An 18,195-nucleotide genomic window follows, 5' to 3' on the forward strand; every position below is an offset into this window, starting at 1 on the left:
GTAATTTACATTGGTTTTTTGCTTTTAGCTTCCAAACCTTTTTTTAAAGCTTTGGTGTAATTTTTAGTTTCCATTTTAATTGCATCATCGTAATAAAATGTGGCCTTTTATAACACTTCTTTGTCATATCTTGAAACTTATTTTGTGACTTATCACATACTTCACATATATTTGATGATATATATTTGGCAAATACTGGTTTCCATTTTAGATCAAGCTTTATTGTTTGAAGGGATGGTTAAATGTTGTATATCTTTGCTTTTTTGCATTATCTATCATTCTGATGAACTTGTGTTACAATCTTCCCCATAATTTGGGAAAATAATTTATTTTTATACTCATGATAACTTTTAAAATATTTTAAAACTTAATTTGTCTTTACATATAAATTTATTAGTTATACCTTGTGGCTAGAGTATTCCTTTATTATTCTTTAGTAATAGACTCCAGTAAATTTTTTACTGTAATTATTTTTTTCTGACACTGATATTATTCTCTGAGCATCTTAGGAATTAGTATTTAATGATTTTATTCCTTTATTTTCACACTTGAATATTTTGGGAATTTTGTTATTGTTTCTGCTTGTTTTTAATGTTTCTTTTGTAAGTTGCATATAATTATATTCTTTATTATTTAAACTATTTTAGTGGTTTCTTACTTTCAGTTGTTAAGGATATCCCATTTGTGTGTGTGTGTAGGGGTAGGTGGGTGGGTGTGACAGAGAGATAGATATTGCTGTATTGGTATTACCATAACAATAACTTGTATTCTCTGTTAACCTTGTTTTATTTGCTTCTTTTTAACCTATTTCCTGAATTTTGCTTAATTAAGATAAGATTTAAATTAGGTAAGGGTTAGAATTAGAGCTGGGGTTTGGATTCAGCATTTTGTCTCTAATTTTAACTAAATCAACTTTGATTGAGTTTGTGTCCTTTGTAGGGACATGGATGCAGCTGGAAACCATCATTCTCAGCAAACTATCACAAGAACAGAAAACCAAACACCGCATGTTCTCACTCATAGGTGGGAACTGAACAATGAGATCACTTGGACTCGGGAAGGGGAACATCACACACTGGGGCCTATCATGGGGAGGGGGGAGGGGGGGAGGGATTGCATTGGGAGTTATACCTGATGTAAATGACGAGTTGATGGGTGCAGCACACCAACATGGCACAAGTATACGTATGTAACAAACCTGCACGTTATGCACATGTACCCTAGAACTTAAAGTATAATAATAAAAAATAAAAATAAAAATAAAAATAAATAAATAAATAAATAAATAAATAAATAAATAAATAAATAAGTTACTGAATTTTTGGCTGGGCACGGTGGCTCATGCCTGTAATCTCAGCACTTTGGAAGTCCAAGGTGGGTGGATCAGGAGGTCAGAAGATCGAGACCATCCTGGCCAACATGGTGAAACCCTGTCTCCACTGAAAATGCAAAAATTAGCCAGGCATGGAGGCGTGCGCCTATAATCCCAGTTCCTCAGGAGGCTGAGGCAGGAGAATCACTTGAACCTGTGAGGCAGAGGTTGCAGTGAGCTAAGATCATGCCACTGCACTCCAGCTTGGGTGACAGAGTGAGACTCGGTCTCAAAAAAAAAAAAAAAAAAAAAAAATTACTGAATTTTTAAGTATTTGTGCTCACCATTATGTATTTTGACCCATACTATACTTAGGATTTTACTTTTTCATGATGAAATACAAACATTAATACTTTTTCCATAATATATTTAGATTTAAACATTTTTATTCATTGAAAGAAAATGCATTCAATCAAAAGTGATATTTAAGCATAGAATTTTAGGTTGAGGTTTTCCTCCCAATACAATGAGGACATTATCCCACTGGTTCTAATATCTACTTAAAAAATTAATTGAAATGTCTTTAAAATATTTTAAATAGGTAATCTGTCATTTTTCACTTGTAGGTAAATATCTGTTTGTCCATAATATCCCACATTTTTCATTACACCGTGTTTAGGTGCAGTTTTATTTTTATGCATTATGCTCAATATTTGGAGTGCAATTTTAGTCTTAATATTATATTTTTCTTCAATTCTGGAAAAGTTTCAGCCATTACACTTTCAGATACTGCTGTTCTGACAGTCTTTACATTATCTTCTTTTGTAATGCTTATGAAACATATATTGGACTATGTAAATTCACCCCCACCCTCAAGTATCTTAATGGTTTACATGCTTTTATCTTTTAATCTCTGTGTCTACAATCCAGCTAAATTTTCTAGATTGTAATATTCCAATCCACTAACTTTCTTTTCAACTTTGTCTAGAATAGAGTACATCCTATCTATAGAGTGCTATTTCTTCAATGACTAACATTTTAATTCTCTTGGATTTCTCAAGTCATTTTAGATTGTATTTGTTTCATTTCTTTTTCTTTAATGAGTATTAGCTCTTTATTGAAATCTTTGAGATTCCTTTAAAATCTTTTTCAATCTGTCATAATTTTAATCTATACAGATCAATTTTATCTTGCAATTATTGACTATATTAACTTTAGATCTCTTTGCATGTTATGGAAAACTTTTGGTAGCTTCTTTTGAGTAAGTACAAGGTCTGATCCTCTCTTTTAACTCCCTTTCTTTCTTTCTTTTTTTTTCTTTGTACATGCATGTTTACATCAGGATTACTCCTCGTGCAGAAAAGAGAAAACCAAATAGTAATCAACAAAATGTAGCATATAATAGAATATTATTCAGCAGTCAAAAAGAACGCAGTACCTATATATGCTACAACAGGGATGAACCTTGAGAACATTATGCTAACTGAGAGAAGACAAATGCCAAAGATCAAATATTACAGTATATGATTCCATTTCTGTGAAGTGTTCAGAATAGGCAAATCCATGAAAACAAAGATCAGTGTTTGCTTAAGGCTGGAAGGGTTAGAGAATAATGAGAACTGACCAGGGTATGGGGCTTTTTGGGAGATGATAAAAATGTTCTAAAATTGATTGCAGTGATAATCACACAGCCCTTTGAATATACTAAAAATGATCGAATTGTACATTTTCAATGGTATGTGAATATCTCAATGGAGCTGTAATTTTAAAAAGCAAAAAGATACATACAGCATTCATTTATAATATTTTAAGTAAATGTATTCAAAGCATTATTTCAACATAGTACCAATAATTTAAAGTTATTTTTTAGATATTTACATTCTTTTCTTAAAATCTAGCATGCATTTTACGTTTGCAACACATCTCCATACAGATGTTAAATTTTCTTTTTATTTATTTCTTTATTTTTTAAATTATACTTTAAATTCTAGGGTACATGTGCACAACGTGCAGATTTGTTACATATGTTTACATGTGCCATGTTGGTGTGTTGCATCCATTAACACGTCATTTACATTAGGTATATCTCCCAATGCTCTCCCTCCCCGCAACCCCCATGCCAGGACAGGCCCCGGTGTGTGATGTTCCCCTTCCTGTATCCGAATGTTCTCATTGTTCACTTCCCACCTATGAATGAGAACATGTGGTGTTTGGTTTTCTGTTCTTGTGATAGTTAGCTGAGAATGATGGTTTCCAGCTGCATCCATGTCCCTACAAAGGACTTGAACTCATCCTTTTTTTAAGGCTGAATGGTATTCCATGGTGTATATGTGCCACATTTTCTTAATCGAGTCTGTCATTGATGGACATTTGGGTTGGTTCCAAGTCTTTGCTATTGTGAATAGTGCCATAATAAACATACGTGTGCATGTGTCTTTATTAGTAGCATGATTTGTAATCCTTTGGGTATATACCCAGTAATGGGATGGCTGGGTCAAATGGTATTTCTAGTTCTAGATCCTTGAGGAATTACCACACTGTCTTCCACAATGGTTGAACTAGTTTACAGTCCCACCAACAGTGTAAAAGTGTTCCTATTTATCCACATCCTCTCCAGCACCTGTTGTTTCCTGACTTTTTAATGATTGCCATTCTAACTGGTGTGAGATGGTATCTCATTGTGGTTGTGATTTGCATTTCTCTGATGGCCAGTGATGATGAGCATTTTTTCATGTGTCTGTTGACTGCATAAATGTCTTCATTTGAGAAGTGTCTGTTCATATCCTTTGCCCACTTTTTGATGGTGTTGTTTGTTTTTTTCTTGTAAATTTGTTTGAGTTCTTTGTAGGTTCAGGATATTAGCCCTTTGTCAGATGAGTAGATTGTAAAAATTTTCTCCCATTCTGTAGGTTGCCTGTTCCCTCTGATGGTCGTTTCTTTTGCTGTGCAGAAGCTCTTTAGTTTAATTAGATCACATTTGTCAATTTTGGCTTTTGTTGCTATTCCTTTTGGTGTTTTAGACATGAAGTCTTTGCCCATGCCTATGTCCTGAATAGTATTGCCTAGGTTTTCTTCTAGGGTTTTTATGGTTTTAGGTCTAACATTTAAGTCTCTAATCCATCTTGAATTAATTTTTGTATAACATATAAGGAAGGGATCCAATTTCAGCTTTCTACATATGGCTAGCCATTTTTCCTAGAACCATTTATTAAATAGGGACTTTTCCTCTTTCTTTGTGCTTACCCTTCCATAACTTTCAGCATTGTAACTATCTCCTTTGTCCCAGGTTTCCCAGGCCCCTAGCTCCAGGGTGTTCTAGGATAGGTTTTATGTTTACTGTAGATGAAACCTGCCCTCTGGTTTTGAAACCACAGATCCAGTCACTGAGTATGCTACTTGGTCCATGTCCAGGTGACGAGCCTGTGCGTTAACTCTAAGTCCTTAAACGTATAGATTCACAAAAAGTGTAGCTTCAAACAGCATTAGCCGGCAACTTTTGTCAGCTTCATTTTCTCAGGAAATCTTACCCCAGCCATGGTTTTAGCAGTAAGTTGATGTTTATCTTCCATCTGACACAAAGCTCTTTTAGTCTCTGTTATTATCCTGCACAAGCTGAATGACCAGTCTGCTTCCAAACCCAAAGCCCAGAACTCGTATTTTCATCCCTGTTCTCCATTTTGTGTTTCTGTTCTGCTTTTACTTAGTGCATAGTATGCCTATTAATGCTGTCCTCAAACTCTTCAAGGCCTTACGCTTCTGAGAATCGTTTTTTAGCCCCACTCTTTCTTTGAGACATAGTACAAGTTAGTGACTCTATAGTCAAATGGCCTTAAATCCTGGCCATTTCTTTTTTAACTGTGAACTGTAGGAAAATTTATTAAGCTTTCTGTGGCTCAATTTCCTCATCCATAAAATGGAGGTGATCACCTATTCCCCATTATTTTTTTGTGGTTTTTTTTTTTTTTTTTTTTTTGATTGTCTGACATATGTATATATCTGTATACAAATGCTTGGAACCCTGAGAGACACATAGTAATTACCCAATTAGTGTTAGCTATTACTAGTTTTTAATTGTCTCATTTCGTAGTTGTGTTTTAAGACCATCTTGACCAAGGTCCTTCCGTAAATTATTTAATTCTTCTAGAATATATTTAGTTTTAAATAAGAGGTAGAATCACAGTTTGACTCATCATGGAGTTGTGAGAGTCAGCTGTGACATTATTTGCGGGTATGTTATAAGATAAGCTATAAAGTATTATGCAAATATATGATCTTGAGTCTGATGATCACAAAAACATTTTTTTCTGCGTTTTAGCTCACTTAAATTTCTATATTTGTGAAAAAAATTCTTTTAAATTACATACAATCAACATTTATTACTCTCTACTTTCTCTATATTTATTCATTCAATTAGTGATTTAAAATCAAATACCTAACATGTAGCAGGAACTGTGCTGGGTGCTAGAGATTCAGTGTTACAGAAAGAGCTCCAGACCTAAATGGAAACTTCTTTGAGAGCTTTCCAGGCAAACACATTTAGTACCTTCCCATTCTCAGTATCAGTACTTGCACCACTGACATATTTTAAAGTCTCATGAGACTGGGCACGGTGGCTCATGCTTATAATCCCAGCTCTTTGGCAGGCCAAAGTGGGAGGATCGCATGAGGCCACAAGTTTGGGTCCAGCCTGGGCAACATAGCGAGACCCGCTCTCTAAAAAAATTTTAAAATTAGCTGAGAGTGTTGACAAATGCCTGTAGTTTCAGCTACTTGGGGGGCTGACGTGAAGGGATCACCTGAGCCCAGGAGCTTGAGATTACAATATTGAACTGCAGTCCACCCTGGGCAACAGAACAAGACCCTATCTCAAAAATAAGATTTAAAAGTAAAGTAAAATAAAATGAATTAAGAGCTCATGAAATAAATAGTAACATGTTTGGCAATGACATTTGATTAATATATAACTGTTATCTTTGAGGAGTTTATTTGTACTTGTTCACATTTAAAGTATTAAAGGATTATAAAAATACACAAGTTTTTATAAACGATAGATGTAACTCCCCATTTAATCACTGTACATGTATATTATATACTTTTAATCAATGTAACCAGAGTGTGACATAAATTTTTCCATGTTTTACTTTGGTTCTATAATTGTTATTTTAATGGCTTTATAATTTTTTATCTAAGGTATTCATTTATTCATTCTACAACTATCTATTGAACATGAACTATATTTTATTCTAGGTCACTAGAATGTACTGCTAAACAAACAAAATTCCTTCACTTAGTGTTTACAACATTCTCATGTATACAGAGTTGATATAAAATCATTCATTTAATTTTTCTAGTATGCAGTATAACTCTTTGAAAAGATAATATTATATATATTCTATTGTTCAACCTTCAGGAACCCTTAAAAAAAGGAAACAAAGTCCTGGTCCTAAATTATCGTTCAGTAAATTGTTCAGTATTGTTCAGAAAATTGACTTTTCAAAAGAAAAAGGTATTTATATATATAACATATATATATAAAACCCAGCAAGTTGAACCAAGAAACTACTTACCTGACTCATCAGGATGAAGGTTCAAACTACAATCAAATTGGACCTGAGTCTTCCAAAATAGGTTAATATCCTATTTCTTTTAGAGATGCAATAAAAAGACATAGGGACTTTCATATAAAAAATTATATTACTATATAATATTTCTTAACCTATCTGAGCACTAGCCCTGTAATCCTAAAAGTTAGGATAATGCCCAAGTTTGAAACATTTGTTTAAAAAATTATACAAAGCCATAAGAGATGTTTATATTAAGGAATACTATTGATTTATAAAATAGTATTTTAATTATTTAAATTATTAATGACCTCATTAACATTCCAGTTTTTTCCTTTTCTTTCTTTGTTTTACTGTACATAAATATGTTTGGAACCTCTGTGCAGAGAGATAGTAGTTTAGTCTGCTTGTCTGTCTGCAGCTGTTGATAACAAGTTTGCATAAAAGTTGCCTCAAGCAGTTTTCTGAATCCACCACAGCCCAAGGTTTACTTCTTCCATATTAGATTATTATTGCAAATTTCACTTGTTTCCATTTTTATTTATAAATAATGCTACGGGCCGGGCGCGGTGGCTCAAGCCTGTAATCCGAGCACTTTGGGAGGCCGAGGCGGGCGGATCACGAGGTCAGGAGATCGAGACCATCCTGGCTAACACAGTGAAACCCCGTCTCTACTAAAAAATACAAAAAAAAATAATTAGCCGAGCGAGGTGGCGGGCGCCTGTAGTCCCAGCTACTCGGGAGGCTGAGGCAGGAGAATGGCGTAAACCCGGGAGGCGGAGCTTGCAGTGAGCCGAGATCCGGCCACTGCACTCCAGCCTGGGCGACAGAGCGACATTCCGTCTCAAAATAAATAAATAAATAAATAAATAAATAAATAAATAAAGCTACATTAGTTTTTTTAATAACACATTTTTCTTTAATTTATAGTAAAATTCAGAAGTAATATTAAAAGTTCCAGAAGTTTGGACATTTTTGTGATCCTTGATACCTATTGCTAAATTTCTCTCTAATAAATTCTCAGCAGCCTAGATGAAGCTAGGTTGATCTTATCTTCCACTCTCTAATTGATTATTAACTTCATGTCTATATGGTTTTCTCATTATAGGATCTTTAGTTTGGTGGCAGGAGGCTTAACAAAGGCAATCAGGAGTCATGACTATTCATTTTCATCTCAGCTGTACCCTTTGTCCACTTGGCTAAATTCTACTGGCATAATTAAATTCATTTGAGTCTTATGACCACAAAGCATTTTTTTGAGCTTCGGCTCAGTTAATATTTGTATATTTTTGAAACAAATTATTTTAAATCACATAGAGTCAACGTTGACTACTCTTCATTCCCTTTGTATTTATTCATTGATTCATTTAATTGTTTATTCAAAGACCAAATGCCTAACATGTAGTAAGAACTATACTGGGTGCTGGAGATTCAGTTTTAGAAAAACAATCATAGATCTCAATCTGAACTTCTTTAAGAGCTTTCTGCACATCCACCTTCGGTACCTTCCCATCCTCAAGATCAGTAGTACTACTACCGATGATAACCAGAATTGCATTTTAGAGATTTCCAAACCTCTTGAACCTTGACTCTCATTAAGATTGTCATGAAATCTCAACTGTCTTTAAAAACATTTTCTTTGAAATATTTCTTAATTTAGGTTAAATGCCTAACTATAGCCTGACTGTCATAAATTGTAGATAAAATGATTTTTCCCCAGGTTGTCAACTAATCTCCTTCCCACATCTCTCCATCTCCATGTCCCTCAAAACTCAAACTGCACAGTTTGGATTAACAACATTCTAGTTTTTTCTGTCTCAAGGAAGGAAATTGGCAGATGGCCCTCCAATTTTCCTGAAATGAGGGAAAGAAGAAGGACACAGGGCATTAGAATATTCTAAGTATTGGTTCTAGATTCTCTGCCTCTTCCATTGCTTTCTGTCTTGTAAGTGATTCAGACCCATCAGGGTTAGGATTAATATCCACCTCAAGACTGCTTTGGAAGGACTTGGACCAAAATAAAACTTTTAGGTAATCTTTGAGGAAGCATTACTCATCTATCAGCTTAACAAATATTTTGTTATGCTCCAAACACTGTAATAGACACTACATCTGCCTCACTAGCTAACTGAAAATATAGCTAAGCTGTTCTTCCATTACCAAGTATCTTTCAGTTATCAAATCTAAACGTGAACTTATTTCTGTTACTTAAAATATTATCATATTTGGCCGGGCGCGGTGGCTCACGCCTGTAATCTCAGCACTTTGGGAGGCCGAGGCGGGCAGATCACGAGTTCAGGAGATCGAGACCATCCTGGCTAACACGGTGAAACCCCTTCTCTACTAAATATACAAAAAATTAGCGGGGCGTGGTGGCAGGCACCTGTAGTCCCAGCTACTCGGGAGGCTGAGGCGGGAGAATGGAGTAAACCCAGGAGGCGGACGGAGCTTGCCCTGAGCCGAGATCAACATCACTGCACTGCAGCCTGGGCGACAGAGCGAGACTTCATCTCAAAAAAAAAAAAAAAAAAAAAACCATGTTCATTTTACCATAATGCATACTTTGTCATGGCTTTTAAGTTTCTAAGGCAATGTAAAAAAAACCTAGCTAAATGATGTTATTCAAAATTGCTTAAAGTTGCTATGTACTAGTTTATTAATGAAGCATTTAGCACAGTACCTGGCTCATTAAAAGCATTTCATAAATATTGACTCACTTTCATATTATCAAACTATTGAGCTTGATCATTTGACAGCAATAAAAGTTTCTAGTATTAAATGTAAAAATATTAAAACTATTTACCTACTCATTTTCACACAATAACAGTGATTAAAGTATTTTTTATTTTAAGTATACTTCCTCAAATTTTAATATTCAGTGGGATAAACTATACTTTAAGATTGTCTTTAATTCATAGACTCCAGACAACAAAAGTACATCAAGTTCATCCACCTGCCTATGGCAAGAGGCGCATCCAGATTAAATTCCGATGAAAACTTACCTACCCTGTTCCCAAAATTGAAAAACATTTCCATTCTGTGACCTCTATCAGATCATTGAAAGCCCTTATATTTGGAAAGAATTCTTTCTAATTTCTAACATTAATATTCCCGACTAATACTGAGAACTGTTCTTTCCTTTTCTGAAATGAAATTCACTGATTCCTCACAATTGCTATAATGCATGTTTACATATTGGAGGACATTCCAAGTTCTCCATGTTCCTTTTAAGTCATAAAAAAGAGTAAGCATCTCATTTATTAGATTGGGGACAAGGCTGTTGTATTACCATGCCAGTGAAAACAGTTACAAAATTTTAAAACTAATTGCATTCATTGCATTACTGGTGTGTTTAGAGAAAAATAATGGGTCCACTTGAACTGTACTATAGGATGTACTTTTTTACAGAAAGAATAGAAATCAAGGAGTGAGAAAATATGTGAGCTAGTTCAAAATGATAAGGAAAATTAGATGATAACTAAGTTGTTAATGTTAACATTGTAAATAATGTATGGAGAAAATGAGAGGATGGTTTTTAAATTGACATTAAAAAATTTGAACTGCAGCTGAAAAGGAAAGTGTACATCAAATGGGAAACAGTATATTGATATTTTACAAACATAATTGATGATTTTAATGTGGCCAATACTCATTCAATTTTTGAGTGGACAAAGAAATTAAATGACCAGACTGATGAGAATGAGTGAAGATTATGAGTTGCTGGGGAGCAGAAACCCTTCTTATTCACCAGCATATGTCCAATTTCTGTCATAAAGTAGATGCTCAATAAACATTTCCTGAGAGACCAGCAGAAGGCGTGTAGACAGACCCTGGGCTCCGAACTGATGAGCCTGGGCCGCTGCTACTCTGCTGCAAAAATCTCTCTCCCCCACCTTCCATTGCCATGTCACTTGAATCCATTCATCCTTCCTTCTGTTTTCCTTTTATTCAATTACCTTCTTCCTTGTTCCACTACCTGTTACCAAAGCAAGCCCAACTATGTTTTCTGAGAATTTTGACTAACAGACTACAATATCATTTTATTGCCATCAACTTCATCTGGTCCCAGTCATTCTACCTGCTATGATGATATTCTTCTCTCACTATGTCCATTTTTCTTCCTACCTCTTTTTGTTTTTTCTCTATTTGAGGTATAAATTATCAATGCTAACTAATTGCAAGCATAAAAGCTGGGATATGCATACGGTATAATTTTCCCACATTCACAGATTTTATGTGTCACATACATCATATGCGTGACACGTGATATGTGTATAGATAGGCAAATTATGAGTGTACATGTTATCGTTTTGTTACATTTTCTAATGTAGTTAAAATGAAAATGCTTGTCTGAAATGTTAACTCCAAAAATTTAGTGTAGGATTTCATATATTAACAATATCATTTTAAATAATTTTATGTCCAAAATAAAGTTATTAACAACTACTTTGTTTAGAGGATTCTAATCTTACAGCCATAATAAAATTGTGACATCTTTTGTCTATAGGTTACTATATGTATTTGTATATATGTAGTGTGTGTGTGTGTGTGTGTGTGTGTGTGTATATATATATATATATATATACACATTTTATTTTTGTTCATCTTATATTTTGAAGGGTCACATAATAGCATCCTGTGATGCCCGTGGGGTTACAAAGCTATGGGACTTTCGGAAGCTGTTACCAATTGTGTCCATCGATATAGGTCCAAGTCCTGGCAATGAGGTGAATTTTGATTCATCAGGTAGGATCATTTTTGTCTACTTTCTGACTAAGCCAATAACATTAATATTTGTTCTGAAACTATTTTGTTTCTACTTAAACATATGTATTTCTATGTAAATGTCTGTTCTTAATATTGTATTATAATATATTACATTATGATATATTTTATCATTTATAGCATGTCATATGAAATAATTATATTCATATATTTAAAGTCAGAAATAATAGAGGTGATAATATGTACTAATCTAGATAGCATAGGTTTGTTAGCAGTGCCACATAAAATGTTCGAACCTCCATCCCTCAGAATCACCATCCAAGGTAAGCAAATTGGATTTTCTAAAGGCAAAATAGCTAAGAGAAGAACAAAAGTTTAGCAAAAATGAACTTGAAACATTTTTAGTGTAATAATTTAGTGTTAAAAAATTTAATGAGTTACCCCATATTGTCTAGAGTTTACAATTAATTTGAAATAAATATTTATCTTATTGTTGCAATTATGTGCTCTGCATTCTATAATGTTATTATATTTAGTTTTTATTCCACAATGACATAAATGTTATCAATTAGATAAAATATTTTATCTTTGCTGATGAGGAATAGTGTAGCAGCTGATTTTATGAACCACACAATAATTCCAGTTGTCTATTTATAAGGTTAAAAATACAGTTGCATCTGTATCTTTAATGATAGAGTTTATTAAATAATGTATATACATTATTGAATAATAAATTTTTTCTTTGCTATTGTGATACAGGTTTTAAACGGTTTTAAGTTTTGAGAATATTTTGAGTCTTTGAGCATTATTTGTGGTAAATCAAAGTTGTGGAGATAGCAAAAACTTGATTTTAGATAAGGAAGTAAAGAATAAATATGAAAAAATATTTAATTTTTTAAAGATAGTCCATATTAATTCTCTAGTCCAGAAAGTATGAATATGCCAGGAGTAATTCTAGAGCCAGAAGATAACTGTGTGTTTCTTGGAACTGGTTTCATAATATTGCCATCATGTATCTGAAATTTAGAAAATGGTAAGTTTGTCTTCTTAGCAAACTTTAAGTTATATTCCCATTACAGATTGGCATAAGAACCACACTAGTAACAATGGCTTCTTTAACAAGTTCTAGTAATATTCTTGTTGTTAAGACATTTATGGTCTGCTAGAATTAAAAAGAGAAAACACTGTTCAAAATAAAAGTCCCAACTATGGGAATTTCATCTTATACTGCAAAAGCCTATTAGAAGTTCAATTTTTAATTTTTGACATAGAAAATCTACATTGACACCATAGCTCCTCTACAGCTTTCACTTGGTTTTCATGAACATTTCACATCCTTAAATCCCGTTGTATTTTCTTGAGCTAGCATTCAAGTATTCATGTCTTTGAATTTTGAACTCTGTAATTTCAAAACTTTTGGCTGTACTTCCTAATAATAGAAGTTAAAAGGTGCTTTGAAATACCATAGAATTAATAATGGCCATTAAATATGTCATTAAATATGTTGCCACTTGCTCTTTACCATCCATGTCATCCAGCCTAAAAGTTATTTGCATACTTACATAAACATGATTTTAAATAAGTATCAGTACCTATCTTCTGTCATACAGGTCAGTGTGATTTTAAGGTCCTTGATATAGCAAACCCATTTTTTTCTCTCCATGACTGAAATATACTTGGTGATAGACTAATATTAAGAATAACATAAGAATCAGCGGTGGAACAGCGAGAAACACCGAAGACATGTATGAACGAGGGACTCTAATGAAAACCCTTTATCAGACTGAAGGAATATGATTTCAACCCGACCTTCCCATCCCTTTGACCATTTCTTTAAGGAACATACCATAATTAGTTTTAGTTCTATGTGTGGGAGAAATTACTGTCATAAGGATTTTCTCATTGAATAATGAGAAATCTGTGCTTCTATACAAGACAAGTCCTCAATGACTCCTCATTTAAAAGGCTGAAATACATCAAAAGTTGAAGAAACTAGGGAAAGCAAACATAAAGTCTAATGAGAGAATGAAGAAAGAGGTGAAAATCACAAAGTTAAGTACCAGAAATTATGTTCATCTCAAGAGAGTAAAGAAGAGTACAAATTAAGAGCAAAACAAAATTGAAATAAAGATGAGGTATATGGGTCTCTTCTAATTGCATTTATTCAGGAAGAAATGATTTAAAAGAGACGTATAACAAAATTGTATCGTGAAAATATGAGAATAAAATCAAATCTAATTTAGTAATCTTGAAATACACATTCATTTGAATATATCTTTATTTCCAGTTGCAAGCCAATATAAGCCTATATGATGTAATCATTTTCAAAAAAAGCAAGGATATAATTGACACTATTGGCAATAATGAACATGTACAGAGGGCTCACATTAGTTATGTCTAACCATTTTTTCTAGTCAAAACTCTGTGATGGAACTAAATTGTGCAGTTATATACACCTAGCGCGTTGTCACAACTTACATAATGTGAGGCCAAGCAATGGTCTGCTGTCTCTGCTGTGCTCTTGGACTATTGAAAACACATGTGTAATGTCATCATCATGTTATGTAACACATGTGGAATTACAAATAGCATCCTATCTGAGATATTTCATATAAGAAATATGAGTGGTTATTAGATACTTTAAGTGGCCATTATACAAATAAAAGTTGCTAATAATATTTAATGTCTGTGGATCAGTTTAATTTAAGGGCATCTTAAGGTTATGAGGTGTACTGTTTAAAAAGAGCTGTTTTCTTATGAAATGACAGATCTTTATAAATAAGGGATTTTTCATCACTGCAAATCCAACACAGTATAGAAATAAATTGGAAGTAGAGGTCACTAAAAAGGCTGAAACTGTTATCTATAATCTTAAATTTCAAATTTTCACATATAACAAAATTGTCTATTTATTAACCTCGTAAGTAAATATTGTCATAGTGGATTTATAAAAGTATCTATACTGATAAATAGTAACTTATCGGTCTTAAAATAGAGATTATTCACAGAATATTATTTTTAAAATGTAGTTTTGGCAAAAATGTTGGAAAACCAAAGGTGGAGAAAAAGAATATAGACTATTTAATTCAGACCCTCAGGTTTCATCACGTATTCAGCACCTTTTAGATTTTAGGCACATTACCTATTTCTCCTCATAGAAATAATGGAAGAGACAATTGCCTTGCAGTGTTCTAATGTGGACTCAGAGGGATAATGATATTCTATAATAGGGAACTCTTGGCGTCGTCATCTACCATGTTTTATCCTAGTGCTGAAGGGGTTTGAGCGGTCAACTCATTCATTTTAAGGATGAGAGAAATTCAACATATTGGTGCGCAAGAAAGATCCCTGAGGCTGGGTGCCACGGTAGAAGGTTTCTAGGGAAAGCATAAATATTAATAAACAAATAATAAAAGAAACAAGGATCAAAACCTCAGTTTTATGTAATATTAAAAATTACTTAATCAGTAAAGTTATATGTAATGTGATATATGCATATATATTTTCAATCAAGATATAAAGATATAGGAATCATCTCCTAGAGTTTAGCTTTTTCTGTTGCTGTAAAAAATCAGCCTCTCACACATTTTTAAAAAGTTGTATGTGACACAGCATTATTTGCATAATATTGTATTATCAAATACATTGCTTGTGACAAACACAGATTATCTGTGTTTATAGATACATACATATAGTAGTAGATATTTATAACCCAAGTATTTGTGAAGGGATAAGTGCTCCTTTCTCATTAAACAGAGAGACTCCTGATAATATAAATGCTACACATTTTTGTGAACATTCACTACCTAAATAATATCTCTCACTTGGCATACTCAAAATGCCATATGTTTCATCATTCAAAAATTTATTGCTATTTCAGAAAATGTTAAATGGAATTGCGTAGTGAAAGTAATAAAAATGAACCATGAGAATTTATACACGTACTTTTCCACATCTCTCATTTCACTGTGTTTATGTAGTTTAGCAATATTTTTCTCTCTTTTGTAAAACTAATTCCAGTAAATTTGCAAAGAAGTCACATCCTAAGTCCTAAGAAAATGCAGAAGCTGAAGTTTGAGCCAGATGGGCACTTTCCAGTAGAAAGCTTATCAGTATCAGATCATTAAAATGAGCAAAGTTTCCCAACATTATGTTCTCCACAATCAGAACCACAACAGAAATGCCAAAATGGGACGAAAATGTGACTCCATTCAAAATGCAAAAAGTATCAGACCCCCCCCAATTTTTCATAACATAATGACATAACTCCAAAACCTTTGGTTCAAATTTGATTCATCAGTTTCTTCTAGAAAAAACTAAAGTTCATCATTTTTTATTTAAAAGGAAATTTGTAGTTAATTCCCTCTGATAGAAGCAGTATAGTGTAATGGAGAGAACATGTATTTAGAAGTTAGAAGCCCAAGTTTGAATTTTCTCTCCACTACTTACTAGCAAAATCATCTTGACAAAATTTCCAAATATTTCTGAGCCTCAGACTTTTTGTATTTAAAATGATAAATATCTATAGGGACTTCCACTTCCAGACAAGATGTTGTAACAAAGACCAACCAGATTTTTTCCTAACCTAAAACAATTGAAAGAAACAAAAATGTATGTACATATATGAAACAAGGACTTTCAGACATGTAATATTTGGCAATAAAAAACAGTAATACCTGAGAGAGAGAAAGTAAACAAGGTGAGCCCTATGACTGCCCCAGAATATAGCCTGGAGAAAGTTTCTAGGTTTCAACTCAGGGATGAAGGAACTTTTGGCTAACTCCCAGAGTTGAAGAGTCAGTGGGTAGTCCAGGAAGGCCAAGGCAGCTTGAGTTTGCAGGGCAGGGTACAGGAGAGTTATGAGCCACACACAGAGAACTGGAGATCTGCAGAGTCCCCTCCAGTCTTCAGCTGGCTAAGAGTGAATACATGAAAGCCTGAGGCCAGAAAAAAATCTATCTTAAGCATTAGAAAGAAAATCCCAGGAGCTCACACAGGCCTAGAAATAATTTGTGTTCCCACCACCAAGAATGGGAAAATCTTGCAATTCAAAAGGATAGCAGGTAAAAAAGGGGTTGGCAAACTACTGCCCATGGGCCAGCTTGGCCTCTTTTCATATATGGAGCTTTATTGGAACACAACCTTGCTCATTTATTTATATATTCTCTAAGGCTGTTTTCAAACTACAACAGCAAGATTGAGTATTTGCAGCAGAGATATATGGCCTGCAAAGCCTAAAAGATTTACTTTTTTTTTTTTCTTTTAAGATGGGGTCCTATGATGTTGCCCAGTCTGTTCTGGAACTCCTGGGTGCAAGCAATCTTCCTGCCTCAGCCTCCTGAGAAGCTAGGAAGACAGACAGTTGATACCATGCCTGGGAGTAGCCTAAAATATTTACTATCTTGCTCTTTATATAAAAATAAAATTGCTGAGTTAGAGTGCTCAGAAGAATATTGCCTCCATAGTAAAGCAACATTAACCCACACCTCTGGATCTTGTCCTACACTAAAGTCTTTTGAATCATAGGGTTGGCTCATGTATTGACCTATTATTTCATTCTCACCCCAACTCAATGAGATTGTTACTCTTGTCCCTGTTTTATAATTGAGAAAACTGAGAGACAAAGACATTAACAAGCCCACTGTCACCTAGCTGATCAAATGTGGAGTTGAAATTCAAATCCAGAGTCTAAATCCAGAGACTAAAATCTGTAAGTTTCTATTATTTTGACTCTTATTCTAATAATAGTATTTGACTTTATATTGATATATGGCATCTGTTAGGAGAAATTATTCATTTGTTACGAATATTGAAATAGTCCCATTAATGACCAGTTGGCAATAGTTGACTCAAAGCTAAGACACGGAATCCTGTTATTGACATTAGTTTTCAATTAGTTGTCTCTGGAAGAAAAAAGTAAAAGAGAATCTCCCTAGTATTATCTTCCAGGTTTCTGATAGGTCTTATGTGCAAGAGGCACTCTCATTTACCTGTGTTTTCCTCCTGGGAGCTAGAACTCAAACCCTACACCGCAGTGTAAATTCCTATTCAAGGAATAAGGGCTGAATTTAATTCTCACCACAACTCAATGAGATTGTTATTCTTGCCCCTATTTTATAGTTGAGGAAACTGAGAGACAAAGACAGCCAGCACCTCCAGAGCACTTTTTTGTCTTTTATTGAAGGCCTGGTCTGCTTAAAAATAAACATTAAAAACTGAAATAGGAAAAGAAGAAAGTGGACTGGGCCAGGCATGGTAGCTCACACCTGTAATCCAAGTACTTTGGAAGGCTGAGGAGAGAGGATCTCTTGGCCAGGAGTTTAAGACTGGCCTGGGCAACATAGCAAGATTTGATTTCTACAAAAAAATTTTAAAAATAGGCAGGTATGGTGGGACAACAGTAGTCCCAGCTACTCAGGAGGCTGAGGTGGGAGGATCCCTGAGCCCGGGTTGCAGCAAGAGGATACCTGAGCCCAGGTTGCAGTCAACTATATTCCTGCCACTGTACTCTAACCTGAATGAGTGAATGAGACCCTGTCTCTACAAAACAAACAAAAAAGAAGAAGAAGAAAGCAAGCCAACTTGTTTTATCTCTAA

The 18,195-nt window shown here is 34.0% G+C and overlaps 1 protein-coding gene across 3 annotated transcripts in view; it reads left to right on the forward strand.

Annotated features, from left to right (window-relative positions):
• SPAG16 (sperm associated antigen 16) overlaps positions 1-18,195 on the forward strand; it is a 1,175,325-nt gene that overhangs the window by 887,722 nt on the left and 269,408 nt on the right. For all 3 annotated transcript variants that reach the window (XM_023220360.1, XM_023220353.2, XM_023220369.2), the window contains one exon: positions 11,493-11,619. In XM_023220360.1, the coding sequence (XP_023076128.1) occupies positions 11,493-11,619 (127 nt within the window). The remainder of the gene's footprint in view (positions 1-11,492; positions 11,620-18,195) is intronic.

This window comes from Piliocolobus tephrosceles, chromosome 11, assembly GCF_002776525.5.
Source record: "Piliocolobus tephrosceles isolate RC106 chromosome 11, ASM277652v3, whole genome shotgun sequence".
Classification (NCBI taxonomy): domain Eukaryota; kingdom Metazoa; phylum Chordata; class Mammalia; order Primates; family Cercopithecidae; genus Piliocolobus; species Piliocolobus tephrosceles.